Below are 14,244 nucleotides of genomic sequence, written 5' to 3'. Positions count from 1 at the left end.
CACACGGAGAGAGAGAGAGACAGACAGACAGAGAAGAGAGAGAGACAGAAAAGAGAGAGAGACAGACAGAGGGGAGAGAGAGAGACAGACAGACAGACAAACAGAGACAAATAGACTTTTAGAAGCTGGTGTGATGTTTAAAATGCAGAAGGGAATTATGAACAGAAAAGGTATTTCTACTTTGAACGTATATTACTATTTAGCACAGTGCTTCTCAATCTGCGGGTTGAGACCCCATTGGGGTTGCATATCAGAGATCCTGAATATCAGATATTTACCTTACAATTTATAACAGTAGCAAAATTACATTTATGAAGTAGCAACAAAACCAATTTTATGGTTGGGAGTCACCACATGAGAAACTGCATTAAAGGGTCGCAGCATTAGGAAGGCTGAGAAGCACCGACTTGAGTGTGACACAAAGGTACATGTTCAAATGACTGTCTACAAAACACTATGGCCAGTGTTATAGTGGACGGATGAAGCATGCGCTTTGGCAGCAGAGAGGAAAGTGGTGTGACACAGGATGCTTCCTCCTCCTCTGTCCTTGAGAAGCTCCCTATGAAGGAGCTGCTATTGACTCAGGGATAGATGTAGTTAAGCATTTATGTTAGACTGGTAACCATACTGCAGGGAGGCTTAGTTGATAAGGAAGTCATTTACACTGATGTAAGGGCTGAGATATTTGAAACAATTTTTAGTAATTACAAAAAGCTTTACTGCAGTTTAATTTACACAAGTAGTAAGATGTGGTTTTAAAAAAAATACAAATATGTCTTGTCAGATATATTGGGCCAGAAAGCTGAAGATGATGCTCCAATATTATAGAGAGTTTTGGGTGACTGTTTAGGCACCAAACTGTCTCTGTCATCTTCTCGTTTTGGAAGCTGCTAACCTGCACTTCCTGTTTATTCACATAATTAATTTTATTCTTCCTCAAAGGTTGAAGACCAGATAGTTTAGTTTTACAACTATGCTTAGTTGTTTAGGGGTTAAGACGTTTTTAGGTCTAGATAGATGTTTTAAGTTGATAATGATGAGATATGATAGATATTGATTTACATTAAGAATTTTAGATGCACCAAGATAGGAAAGATGCTTTCTTCAAGGTTGCCAAATACAAATAGCCAAAACACTATGAATGTAACATTAATGTAATTCCTGATTGTTTCATGGTTCTTCTTGCTGTAGGGAATAGACTGTATATATGTGTAATGATGTAAATGTATATGTAAAAAAGAAAAGTAATAATAAAAAACACATACTACAGAGGAAAAAAAAAGGAAAAAAAAGCCACTTTAAAGTGGACGTGGTAGTGCACAGGCAGAGGCAGGCGGGTCTCTGGGAGTTTGAGGCCAGCAAGGGCAACGTGAGATCTCGTCTCAACATAACAAACGTAAAGCCAGTTCTACACCCACATGAAAGAACAAGTGCTGCTGTAAGCAGGAGATAGTTGACGCTTTACAAGAATGAGCCAGAGGAGGAAGTCCAAGGTCCCAGGAAGACAGAGTATAAGAGGAAGGGCAGAATAGCTAGGCGTGTGTTTGGTGATGACAAATGATGTGCCTTGGTTTGGCTGCCCAGAGGCAGTGCCTTTCTGGCAGGAAAGGAAAGAGCAGCTAGATTAGACCTGGATGCCATACTCAAGATTTTGTTTTACTTTAGCTTAGATTACATTGATCCAAATTTAAAGTTTTAAACAGGGTTACTGTGTTTGACCAACAGTGTGCAAAATGGCCAGAGATGGAAGTTGCATTGGGGCTCTTGAAGCAGTACACAGAGAGTGAAAACACGGGTCTCCATCAGGCTAGGGCCAGCTGCAAGGAAAAGCATTGGAAGGGCGAACCGATGAGGATGAAGACTGGTGAGGTATGCTGCTGCCGTGCCGGATGAGAGCCTCGGCCACTGCATCCTTTTAGGCTGAACAGAGTGGGAAGGTAGCAGGCAGAACAGGTCAGTGGAGACATTCAGTTGTGGACTTCCTGAGGCCTAGGCACCACTGTAGTAGCTTCAGATAGATAGTATCTCTAAGTGTCTTCTGTCCGTTTCTCTGGGCTTTAGTGTACACCCACAAGGCATTGTGGGGCAATGTAAGGCCTAACACATTTGAATACACTGGACTTGCACACACTAAAATGGTCACAAGTGCGGCTGGCAGATCTGCGAATTGCTTCTTTCCACAGAGTGCAGGTCTCTTCTGATGCACACACAGATACACTTAAGATGACAAAGCCTCCTACAAACTGAAAGGCCGCAGGACAACCTCTAGGACAATTTTTATATCTTGTTATATATGCATCTACCTGACTGACATAGATGTGGCCAGAGACAGCACCCACTCATGAGTCCTCACTATCTGAGGAGGGTAGAACAGGTTTGCAGCACATGAAGACACCGCCCACCTGCTCTAACCTCAGGTGCTCCAGCAGGTCATGTCAGTGTTTTGCTGGAGCTGTGAGGCTTCAAGGAGAGGGAAGAGAGGGAGAAGGACTGCTAAGAATTTAAAGAGCATACTCTCTGAGGAGCCAACAGTGCGCAGGGAGGAAGGCTTCCTGGCATTCTAAACTGTCTTACGCTATTGAAAGAAATTATCCATTATCTTTAAGTGTGCACTTGACTGAGTCTGCACTTCCAGAAACATTTGGAGAATTTTAAAACATTTTTTTCTTAAGAAAAAAAGAGAGAAAGAAAACAGGAGGCCAGTAAAATAACATAGTAGGTAAGTGCAGTATTAAATTTTAGATAGAAAATGCCTAAGAAAAGCTCACATATGGTGGAAATAATGCTGTTTTCCAAGCTCTGAACATTACTAGACAAAAACAGCATATCTGTACACATTGTAGGAGACAAAGAATACTGCTTTTAACACCTTGCTACCAGATGGACACACAGTTTGTTTCTTTCTAGAAAAACAAACATAATTTTCAAAAACAGTTTCAGAACTGGGTAATAAAAAATGACCCAAGAATTAATTAACTAAATAGAAGACTGAAGTAAATAAAGAAGAAATTATCCTATCAAAATAAAAGAAACATAGTTAAATTAGGCTCCAAGAGACCCATGAGGAACTCATAAAAGGAATAATATGTACTTACCTGGTTTTTATTCTTTCATGATTTAATTTCTAATTTTATTCACTCCTATCTGATAATTGCATGAAACACTTATTCTAACCATGGGCAATTTAAACTATTTTAATTTTATTTCAAGGCCACGAGACAAAGGAACCTATTTATTGCTTAAGGGGATTTTTTAAAACAAAAATTAAAGCTTAATCTTTCATGTTTTAAAGCCAAGACTATTTAAAATCATTTATAATAATGCTGTAGGGAGACTTTTTCTCAGTATGCAAAATTGAAAAGATAAATTTACAATTATGAAAAAAATTAATAGTTTGGGGATTAAATTGTCCCTTTCCTTTGTAGATGAATTTGTCTGGAACTTAAGAGACATATTTAAACACAGGGTAAATTCAAGCCCTGTGTAGAGGGGAGACGAGGAGGCTTCCTGTATTTTACCGTATGGCTGTTCATGGTACAGATAGTGAACCCACTGTACCGCCATTTTAAAAAAAAAGTGGAATAAAAATAAATGTGGAATAGCACTAGCCCTGCAGCAATTGGATTTCAGCACTTTTAAAGTGACCATCTTGATGAAGAATAGAGTCAGGAATGTTACTAATGTTACCAACCACATTTTCTACATCTCTGAAAAAGTCTCTGATGGAAATCAGACAAGTTCATTTACTTTTACTTAAACATTTTTTTCCCCTACATAGGAAAAATAAGCAAAACATAAGATTTAATTAGTTTCTGCTGCCACACTTAAATGTTCTTAACTGTGAAGCAGGTAAAAGCACTGCTGGTGACACTCAGGTAGTGCCTGCTACAGAAGGGCAGCACGCTGCCATGGGAAGACAGAGACATGCCAATGGGACATTTTAACCAGAGAACAGGACAAAGGCAAATACATCTTCAAACACATTTTCTCTTTGGTTGTAAGAAAATGGAATGTTTTCATATAATTAAAATTCCTTTCTGACAAATAGGCCATCTTCCTAGGCTTCCTCCATTTTAAGAAGGCTCAAATAAAATTCATGGCGAGGCATGGTGGCACACACATTTAATCCAGTACTTGGGAGGCAGAGACAGGTGAACTCTGTGAGTTCCAGGATAGTCAGGGACACACAGGAAGACTCTCTCTCAAAACCCCAAAAACACAATACAAAGTAAAAAACTCACTATTTTCAAAATCTTGGATGGAAAGGCATTAAAGTTCATATCTGAAGTGTCTTCTGTAGGCTCATATGTTGAGAGCTTGCACTAGTGGCATAATTTTGCAAACTTGTAGTAACTTCTGGAACGCCGGGCATGGCGGTGCATGCCTTTAATCCCACCACTTGGAAGGCAGAGGCAGGTAGATCACTGTGAGTTCGAGGCCAGCCTGCTGTACAAAGCAAGTCCAGGACAGCCAAGGCTACACAGAGAGACCCTGTCTTGAAAAAACAAAAAATAAAACAAAACAAAAAAAAAGTTGCATCTTGTCATGGCCACTTCCTGATTTTTGTCTTTACTTCTTGTTGCTATTAGGTGAATAGCCTCCTCAGCTACACATTCTCACTAACAGTGAAGTTTTTTGTGATGGTCCCAGAAACAGTGCCAAATGACTGGACTAAACTGTTTAAAACCATGAACAAAGCAACTTATGCCAGGCATTCATTCTTTCTGTCCTAGTGATGGGAGAGCTGGCTAAAACAAATGGCTATGGGTCCACTAACATGGGCCTATTTCCTTCCTCCTCCCTTCTCTGCTTCCTTCCCTCCTTCTCTCTCTTCTCTCTCTGTCTGTCTCTGTCTGTCTGTCTGTCTGTCTGTCTGTCTGTCTGTCTCTCTCTCTCCCCCCGCCCCCCAGAGTTTCACTGTTTTCTCTGGCTGTCCTGGAACCCACTATGTAGTCCAGGCTGGCCTGGTCTCACAGAAGCAGACCTCACAGACATCTCCCTGCCACTGCCTCCTCAAGTGCTGGGATTAGAGGTGCAAGGCCACACACCTAGTTAAACCTCAGTTTTTCTTTCCCCTCTCTTTCCTTCCTGGGAATACCACTGTCCTTGCTAGTTTACTGTCACTCCAAGCTCCCTCCCCGCTCTCTGTATCTGTCCTTTTCTGAAGACTACATGGCTTTTCCCCTCCAGTCAAGCTTTGGTACGAATGCTACCTTCTGAGAAGTCTGACTTCCTTCAGATCCTTCACTGTGTACCTTATACTGTTCTATCAATAGCAACAACCCTATCTCATCTAAATTAACAGTTCTTTATTTTCTGACATCTCCTGAAAGACTTAAAGTCTCCTAGATATTACGTAGTTCTGGTTTATGTGCCATACTCCTACCACAAAGGCAGTATCTACCATTATAATATACCTTATAGATGTTATTTATTGAATTATAATATTTTCATACTTAATATATTTTAAGGCTGTCATTATTGTTGTCATTAGGGAGAAACTGATGTTTGTGATGCTTGATAGTGACTGTCAGCTCAACAAGTTCTAGAACCTTTCGATGTGTCTGTGAGGCTAGTTCCAGAGACGTTTAACTGGAGAGAACACGTACCCTGAGCGTGGGCTGCACCACACTATGATCTGGAGGGGAGCTAAGCAAAAAGGAGAAAGTGAGCTGAGCCCCAGCATGTGTCCTTTGTCTCAGAATGTAGATGCCATGTGACCAGCAGCCTCCAGGTCCTACAGTGGTGACTTCTCAACCAAGATGGACCTGTACCCTTGAACTGTGAACAAAATAAAACCTTTTCTCCACTTATGTTGTTGTTTTTTTGATTTTTTTTTTTGGTCAGAGTAAGAAAAGTAGTTAATATAGGGTCATTAAAGGATTTATTCAGATAACCCCTGTGGATCAAGTTAAAGCTCTAAGTTAACTTCTTGAGAAAACTGTCAAAAGTTGATTTTCATAAAAACTATTCCATAACATTGAAGACCACATAGAGTAATGGTGTATTTTTAAAATACTTGGAAGAATTCAATCACCACACTTATGGGCTGTTGACTAGAGGTTTTAGCACATTAAGGATAAATCCAGGAGAGTCTCAAGTCGCTAGATAAACAATGCTTTACAAAGATCCCAGGGCTCTTTTCTCTTCAGTTCTACAGGCTCAAGGGTTATGCTTTACTGTTTCTTAAAGTCAGAATTCTTGAGAAAGCTGGTCGGTGATATGCGGTAGCTTTCATTTCCTATTTTTCCATAAGAAAACCTTGCACAATTACAATAAAGGCCTGTCACCACTTAGCTGATCATCTGGACACAGGTGACAGAAGGTCATGGGATTTTCAACGTTAGAAGCAAGACTGTGCAAGCCCACTCCCTCAGGTCACACAGAAGGAAAGGTGATTATCTATCGAGACCCAGATAATTCAGAGAAGGAGGGCCAATGAAACATTCTGGTTTTTTTCTATCTTAAAAATAAAGAAAACAAATCATGGTAACTAAGCAACTACACTAGGTATTTCTTGTACAAAAAAGAAAAATGGTACTAGCCCTTGAATAAGGCAGCAAAAATTCTAGGGAAAAAAAAAGACATTCAATTATACAGCCCAGAACGTGCCATAAATGAATGACACAATGTCCTTTAGTACATCATGAATTTTAAACTCAAAGGTACAGGATGGAGTTGGTGTGAAATTCAACACTAAAAAGATCACAGAGTTTGAGAATCAGTGGAAAATTCCTATTTTTTTTCCCCTTTAAGGGAATAGGACACAAAAGCAGGACCATAAGACTGAGATGGCTGTAATAATTCCCAAAGAAACTTTTGTAAAAGTAAAGTGAATATGTGAATTTTTTCACTCAAAACTTTTCTCATTTTATCCTTGGAAAATAAAACACACACATTCAAATTTCTTAAGAGAGTAGGAGCCATAATAAACCAGAGTCCCTGTGTAGGTTTTTCTGACTCTGTCCTAGATACATCTAAACTCACCCCTTGCCTCTGCGTGCATGAAGACTTGCATGCACATCAGTCTTGTATCATGTGCAGGAAGAGAAAAGCCTTCTACTCACCGGGACTTGTGAGGGCTCCCAGGGCACTGCTTGTGCTAGATAGAGGGTTTGCGTTGGTGCTGGTGGCTGAGGTTTGAGCAGCAGCTGCAGCAGCAGCCAGTGTTGCCAGATTCTGTAACTGTAAAGCATTCATGCCTGTGAAGGAAAGGGAAAAGTGATGTTAGCCAAAGGCACAAATTTTCTGGTTTCTAAATGGAAATCAAGCATGCGTGTGCGTGTACACACACACACACACACACACACACACACACACACACACACACACACACACACACACACACCCCTAACCCCCTGTACTTGATCCTGTGATATCATACTCACCAGAGCTGCCTCAGGGATACGTATGATTATATCTTGAATAGGAACTGGGCTCTGTTTCTCCTTTGAGTTTTAATAATGTCACTTTCTACTACTAGTGACAGAGTACTAAGAAGGGATACTTCTGAGAAGACTCGGCTCAATGGGGGCACCGTCTATCCCTGCTTAGGATTGTCTTCTCTCTGTGTTATAGACATAACTATGGAAGTCAGGTGAGTATTCTGTATTAACTTGCCAGGGTAATGAGGACTGGCAACTTTCACCTATGACTTAGCCATCATGAAAATGGCAAGATGTGGACCTAGGTGGCTGCAGAACAAGTGATGGGGTAATCTCCACATTCCCTAATTTGACAGGTTCACAGATATCACAGAGGAATTATAGTTCATTGCTTAAGTGTTCCTGTTCTGACATAGGTTCTAATCTTGGCTTGATCATTTTTCCAGACATGGAAAATCTGTAGGCAAATTACTCAGTCTCTTCATTTCTTGGTGGCCAGGCTAACTGTACCTGAATGCAGGAAGTTGTGCAAATGACTATGATGAATGAAAATTACTCTAGCATGATCTAAGCACTCATTGAATGCTAGTGACTACAGTTGTCACTGGCACTGAATGTCTCCAGATTTATCATATCCATAGTATGGAATCATGGACTGAACAGAAATTGGCAGTGCCTGAAGCCATGTTAAGTGTATTTGCACTGATGCCAAGCCTGGTGAACTGAGATCTATCTATCTTCAGGACTTACATGATGGACGGAGAGAACCAAGTCTTGCAAGCTGCCCTCTGATCTACACATGTATGTGTTAGTAGTAGACAGACAGACGGACAGACAGACAGACAGACAGACAGATGTGTATCTCTCTCTCTCTCTCTCTCTCTCTCTCTCTCTCTCTCTCTCTCTCTCTCTCTCACATTAAACCTACAGCCAACATTTTTAACTAGAATGAATTTATGATTAGTAAGAGTTAAGAAACCAGATGCAAATAAAAATGAGCAGGAGTGTAGGATGGGTTGAAAGATCTTGGGCCATGATTGGAGATTGGGCTCCACCTGTAGCCTTTGCTGTTCATACTTTCAACATCTCCCACCCTCCTATATTTCCTAAACACCCAGGTATTTACCCCATGATTCTCTTCACAGTAAGTAAAAGGTGACAAGTTTCTCTTCTTATAATAGAAGAGTTAAATAGAAGAGTCCTACATAAAATAGATTGGAGTCAAGTAATCACCTTAATTTTACCTTCTCATGACTCAAATCCAGATTCTCAATAAGGATCTCTTCAACAAATTCGATCTATTTAAGAAGAGTAGCTTGGTAATGGTCCATATACGCTTGGGGGGGGGGATAGATTTTTCTAGCAACATTCCTAAGCCTGGCAGCCTCCAGAGTATAGCTGGCTGAGGGCATGAGCCAGGGCCTGGCTGCTGAGCCCCAGAAGTAGCCCTGCTTCTGTGTACTCCTTTGCTTGGCCTCCTGATTTGAAGAGAAGCTCCTGAGGGTCTTGCTGTAAAGTGGGTTCTCATTATGCCCCACATCACAGCCTGCCTTTCTTTAAGGAGCCACTGACTTGATGGGTTGTGGTAAAAGCTACTCACTTCTTTGGTGGCAATGCACAGAAGCAGGCTGTGGAACTTGTGATATCTGGTGATCAAATGTGTCTGAGAGCAAAGCGTTCCTTGATAACGGTCAAACAATGGCATAAGACTCAGAAGCACTGGGCTAACATTTCAGTTTCACTTTAGCAAAGTGGAAGTACAAATATGGAAACGGCTTGGCTTTAATAAAAACCCACTGAGACCAAATAAAGCTAAACTTCTTGAGAGCTACATGAACACACTTCATACTGCAGTGTGACAAGAGCACCTAGACTCTCAATGACCCTGTCAAGAGTGAGGCCCACTGCACAGACCCATCTGTCTCTTCTTATGACTAATGGTCCCTCTAATGTTCTAATGATGTGAACCGGATGACCACACTACATCTCCAATAGACAGTTGGGCATACAAGAAGAGGAGTTAGCATTGAAATTAAAACCTTTACCATGCATGTGGCACCAATTAATAACAGACCTTTTCCCAGTACATCTATGACTTTCCCTAAGGGGGAAGCACAGTATTGGAACCAGTGTAGAAGCTTCTCTATCTGCTGGCCTGGATGGGTACGTTCAACGCCTTAGCAGCATCAGATCCTTGTCTAAAGCCTTGAGAATACATTTCTGAGCCCATGGCCACTGCCTTCTGCCACACCTCACTGTTTGATTCTAATAACAACTCAGTCTACAGCCAACACATTCACTTTCTGTGTGTCATCTACAAACTTCTTTACTTGTTTTGTATTCCACATAGACACCATTTATATGTAATTCTTACATTTAAAACAAAATACTAAGGTTTTTGAAGACAGAGATGCTATCTCACTCATATTCAAGTTTACCAAAACAAAGACAGGCACAGGCACAGGAACATGTGCGTGTGAGCGTGTGCGCGCGCGCGCACACACACACACACACACACACACACACACACACAGACACACAACACGAGAAGCAGATGAAGCTTACTAAGCCACAGAGTCTGCGTTCATCTGTTTCCACGGGGGTAGCTGAAGAGAGGACACAACAGAGGTGGAAGCCGGCCACGCCACAGGCCAGCCCTGAAGCCCGAGAAGGGCTTTCCTTGATCTTGCCCTGGCTGTGTTCTCACAGCAGCTGAACAGAGGATGCACAGCAGGTGAACACAGGACACAGCACTTCTCCCTCCTCCAGTGTGACACAGGCCAGACACCTCTTCTCCTGGCCTCCATCTCTGAGAACATTTCCACACCAGTCTCTGGTCTAAACGCTACAGATAACTTCATTATATAATGGTTATGATCGTAGGGTCAGGAGAAGGAGCCTGGGAAACTTACTGGGTGTGGTGCTTCTCAACCCTTCACTGACAAACATATCCCTGGGGACAGGTCTGGGCTCTTGATGCCACAAATAGGTACCTGGCCAGGGTATTCTCACTCACAATTAGACATGTCATTTATTATCCCTTCTTCCTTAGAGTCAGCGGTTTGAAGAAAAGGTAATGGCTCTATGTGAGGAAAGCAGGTGGGCAGACACACTCTGCTTCCCACGCACAGAGGCTCTGATGGAAGTGTAAACTCTGCCCTCTCTTTATGAGCTCTGCTGTACGCTCCCTGCACCCAAGCATTCAGCTAGGGCTCCAGCGGCAGTCTTGCGTGATCTCTGCTTCCGGTCACTTCTTCCGGTGGTGAGGAGAGCTCCCTGTCTTCCTTTCTTTCTTGGTTCCTGTAGCAGGCCCTTCCTCCCACCCCCACTCAGACTTTCTCTTTCACCATGAAAGGGCACCAGACTGGAAGGCGCCTGTAACCCTTCTTGGAAGCTGGTTCTGCTTGGCAAACAGCTTTTCTGAGAAGAAAAATGGCCACATTTAACTTCTGCTCAGCTGGGTACCTCTCAAACCAAGGGCAATGAGGTGACTAGACATGCAAAGCACTTAAGTTTTAGGAAATATAAAGTGAGTTACTATGAAAAGAAATTGGGAATAAGGAGATTCAAGTTTTCGTTATTTAAGAAGAAAAATCCTCAAAAATGAAGAAATTATGTACGAAACAGATGCACAATATTCCTACTTGAAACTTAAGATTAAAAAAATTATTTATAAGGAGAAGGGCATGAAAATTTAATTTAATGTTCACCTTAGGTAATTTTGTGTCTTATTGTTCATGGCAATTACCATAAATCTGCATATCAATAAGTGAGAACAGATGTCAGTTGTTACAAGCGCTTGCCAATCAGGTCTGTTAAAAAGTGACAGATGGGTGGTTATAGAACACTCTCATAAGGCCAGTTAGCACATTCCCAGGAAGTGTCTGTGGTGTGGACTGCTGGAGAGCCAGGGAGGAACACAGGCTCTTTGTGGGCCTAGGAGCACACTTCATGCTGGGAGCCGCTCCAGCTGAGGCTTCTCAGACCGCCCAGACACTGTGCAAGCCTCCGCTCCACTTGTGAGAGACTTCCAGACCATCTTCTCAGAGACTGGATTGTAAATTCACAAAAGGAGAAGTATTTTGTTGTTTTAAGCAAATGTTTCACTTTACAATTTATTGTTACTTTCAAAATTTAGACCAGACTTCTAGAAGGGAATTACAGCCAGCCTAGAGTCAAAACAAACCAGTCCCATTCGATTCTTCAGCAGATACTTTCTCTTCACCTATAGCTTCGAATCTCTATGACTTACTGTGAATTTCTGATTCTAGGGGCAGGATATAGTTCAGATGGTTGAGTCCTTGCCTATCATGTGCCAAACCCTGGGTTCCACACCCAGCACCACACTTCTACTGGTGCATACCTGTAATCCTAGCACTTCAGAGGGGAGAGGCCAGAGGGTCATGAGCTCAAGGTCATTCTTGGTCACATACTGAGTTTGAGGCTAGCCATGGTGAGAATTGTCTTAAAGAAAAGAACTTGTTCTACAAATATATATATATTATTTTGGACATACAGCCTTAATAAATTGGAAGCATTTCCCTGAAAGAAGCGAGCGACGCGGTTTCCTGTTCGCTCTGAGCAGCTTCTTCTTTAGCAGCTGCAGGGCTCTCCTATCGACTGGGATCTGTTACTTGCCATTAGGCCATCTGTGTAGGCATGTCACTGGAGCTCGTGTTTATGCAAACATACCTAGCCTGGCTGGGACACAGTGCTGTTTCATATGATGGATGACAAGAGGAAGCTCAGGGTTTGGCTCAGGTCAACTGGTTCTGAAGTATGGACCAATACCCACTAGCTTAATGACTTGGGTTATGTTTGCTAGCCCTTCTGCTGAGCCTCACTTGCCCACCTACTCCATGGCAGGTTAACCATCTCATATTCATGGAGTGCCACTTGAGAGGTCTATATCTAATCCACAGCAGAACACTTCATGGCACTGGCTGTGGTCTCAATGTACCTTATCTAACCATATCATACTTTTGTTTTTCCAATTGCAATGTAGCAAAGAGGTGGTTTTTCTGGCTTTGGTATACTCTTGAAACTGTGTGATATTCCAAGGATCTAGGTTAAATGCAAACGTGACGTGTTTCTCTTATTTTCTCACTGGACAGTCTCCTAAGGTGCCACAGGGGCCATGAAGAAGTTAAGGACCAAAAGGAGCCTTGGCCCTTGTTCTTTTCTCTTTCACCTAAGATACACACTCTTAGGCAGATCCCGCATTTCTCAAACTTCAAAAATTCACTGAACAAATATCAGAGGAGAGTAAAATGTGAAAATGCTTTTGTTAGAAGTTTTAAATGGGAAAACAAAATCAATTACCTTCAAGGAAGCACAGTATGTAAAAATAAAAGGATTTAGCTTATTTTGATCCTAAATCCACTTCTGCTATAAAATTCCATAGTTAGTAAATGTTCCCTTTTATAGAAATCATAAAAAGTTTGTAGTTTCAAAGGAAAAGGTTAACATTTTTTAAAGAAAACATATAGCTTCTGTATAGCTACAGTATAAAGTATAGCTCATTATGCTATAAATTGAGTATACAGGCCAGATACATCTGGTTTAGAAAAGGAGCTTGCTTATATGAAATCACCTTTTAGAATAAGCATTATGAGATCATTAGGAGAGACAGTCTGAAGAGCTAAGTAGGAGATATGACCACCACACACAGCATGATGGGGCTGGTACGGGAAAACCCTCAGATGCTCTGAGCAACAAAAGGGGTTTTCTGATTTCTACAGGTTTTCAGGGGATGGTGGGAAGTCAGACATCACACAACTTAATATGATTTTGTTTAAGTGCCAAGATGCCGTCAGTAGCCAGTACTTTAAACTTAACTTGCAGCAGCAAGAGGGACGGGCTGCAAGGATTTTGTATAGCATAGCTTTTTAGCTATCCCAGAAACTGCTGAGGGGCAAGTGGCATGATTTCTGTGACTAAGAGAGAAAGGCAGCTAACTACAGGGTCTATGGTCTAGCATTCATATTTACTGATATGATAACTTAGCAAGATGTCATCTAAAAGTTATTTTTTCTGTTTCTTGCCTTTGTTCTCTCCTCAAATGAAAAATGTTTCGCTCATGTAGACAAACCATTTTTTACGTCTCTGTCTCCTGAAAGACTATTATGCTTTGAAAGCTGCTGATAACCAAAAGTATTGTTTTCCAAAATGTTTTGTACTTTTTGGCACTATGAACTGTGTATTTCATCACATGTCAGACTATCAGTCATTCAATAAACATTTGAAAAGCAGGTGGGACTGGGATGAAATGACTTCCTGCGTTCCCTCCACCTTATTATGCCATGGCTTCTACTGTATTTGTCATGTATAATGTACTCGGTAACATGTTTATATTAGACAAACTATCTCCAAACTCTCAGAAATGCACCCTTTGAATGGCTTTTTTGATGATTTTCAGTTTATATGTATGGCTAAAGCTAAGTTTTGTAATTTAAAAACTGGGCATTTGACTTGAGCTATATTGGGAATGCATCTACAATACGAATTTATACCTGTCAATTTACACGTTTATTTTCACTCTTCTATGCAGAACTAGTCTCTGGCACCATTATGGGGGACAGGCCCTGCTCTCCAGAAGCTCAGCCTGACCTCAGGCACTGGCCAGTTTGAGGTACTCAGGGATACTCTGGTAAGGGAAGGACAACTTTAGGAAGCTGGAGGAGTTGGCAAGTGTTGGCAAGGGGTTGGAAGGAGGATGGTTCCCATAGGCTCATATATTGCATTTCTGATTTCCAGTTGGTAGATTGTTTAGGGAGGAGGAGAAGGTGTATCACAAGTTCTTTGAGTTTTCAAGACCCCATGCCAGACCCATTCACATCTGCATAATGCTTGCGGCCCA

The 14,244-nt window shown here is 41.5% G+C and overlaps 1 protein-coding gene across 30 annotated transcripts in view; it reads right to left on the bottom strand.

Annotated features, from left to right (window-relative positions):
• Positions 1–14,244, bottom strand: part of CELF2 (CUGBP Elav-like family member 2) — an 823,768-nt gene that overhangs the window by 36,817 nt on the left and 772,707 nt on the right. For all 30 annotated transcript variants that reach the window (XM_084783998.1, XM_084784007.1, XM_084784009.1 and 27 more), the window contains one exon: positions 7,068–7,202. In XM_084783998.1, coding sequence (XP_084640124.1) covers positions 7,068–7,202 — 135 coding nt within the window. The remainder of the gene's footprint in view (positions 1–7,067; positions 7,203–14,244) is intronic.

The sequence above is a fragment of the Acomys minous genome (genome assembly GCF_964271855.1).
Source record: "Acomys minous genome assembly, chromosome: 5".
Taxonomy (NCBI): domain Eukaryota; kingdom Metazoa; phylum Chordata; class Mammalia; order Rodentia; family Muridae; genus Acomys; species Acomys minous.
The sequence above is the reverse complement of the archived record's forward strand: the minus strand, read 5'-3'. Positions and strand labels throughout refer to the sequence as shown.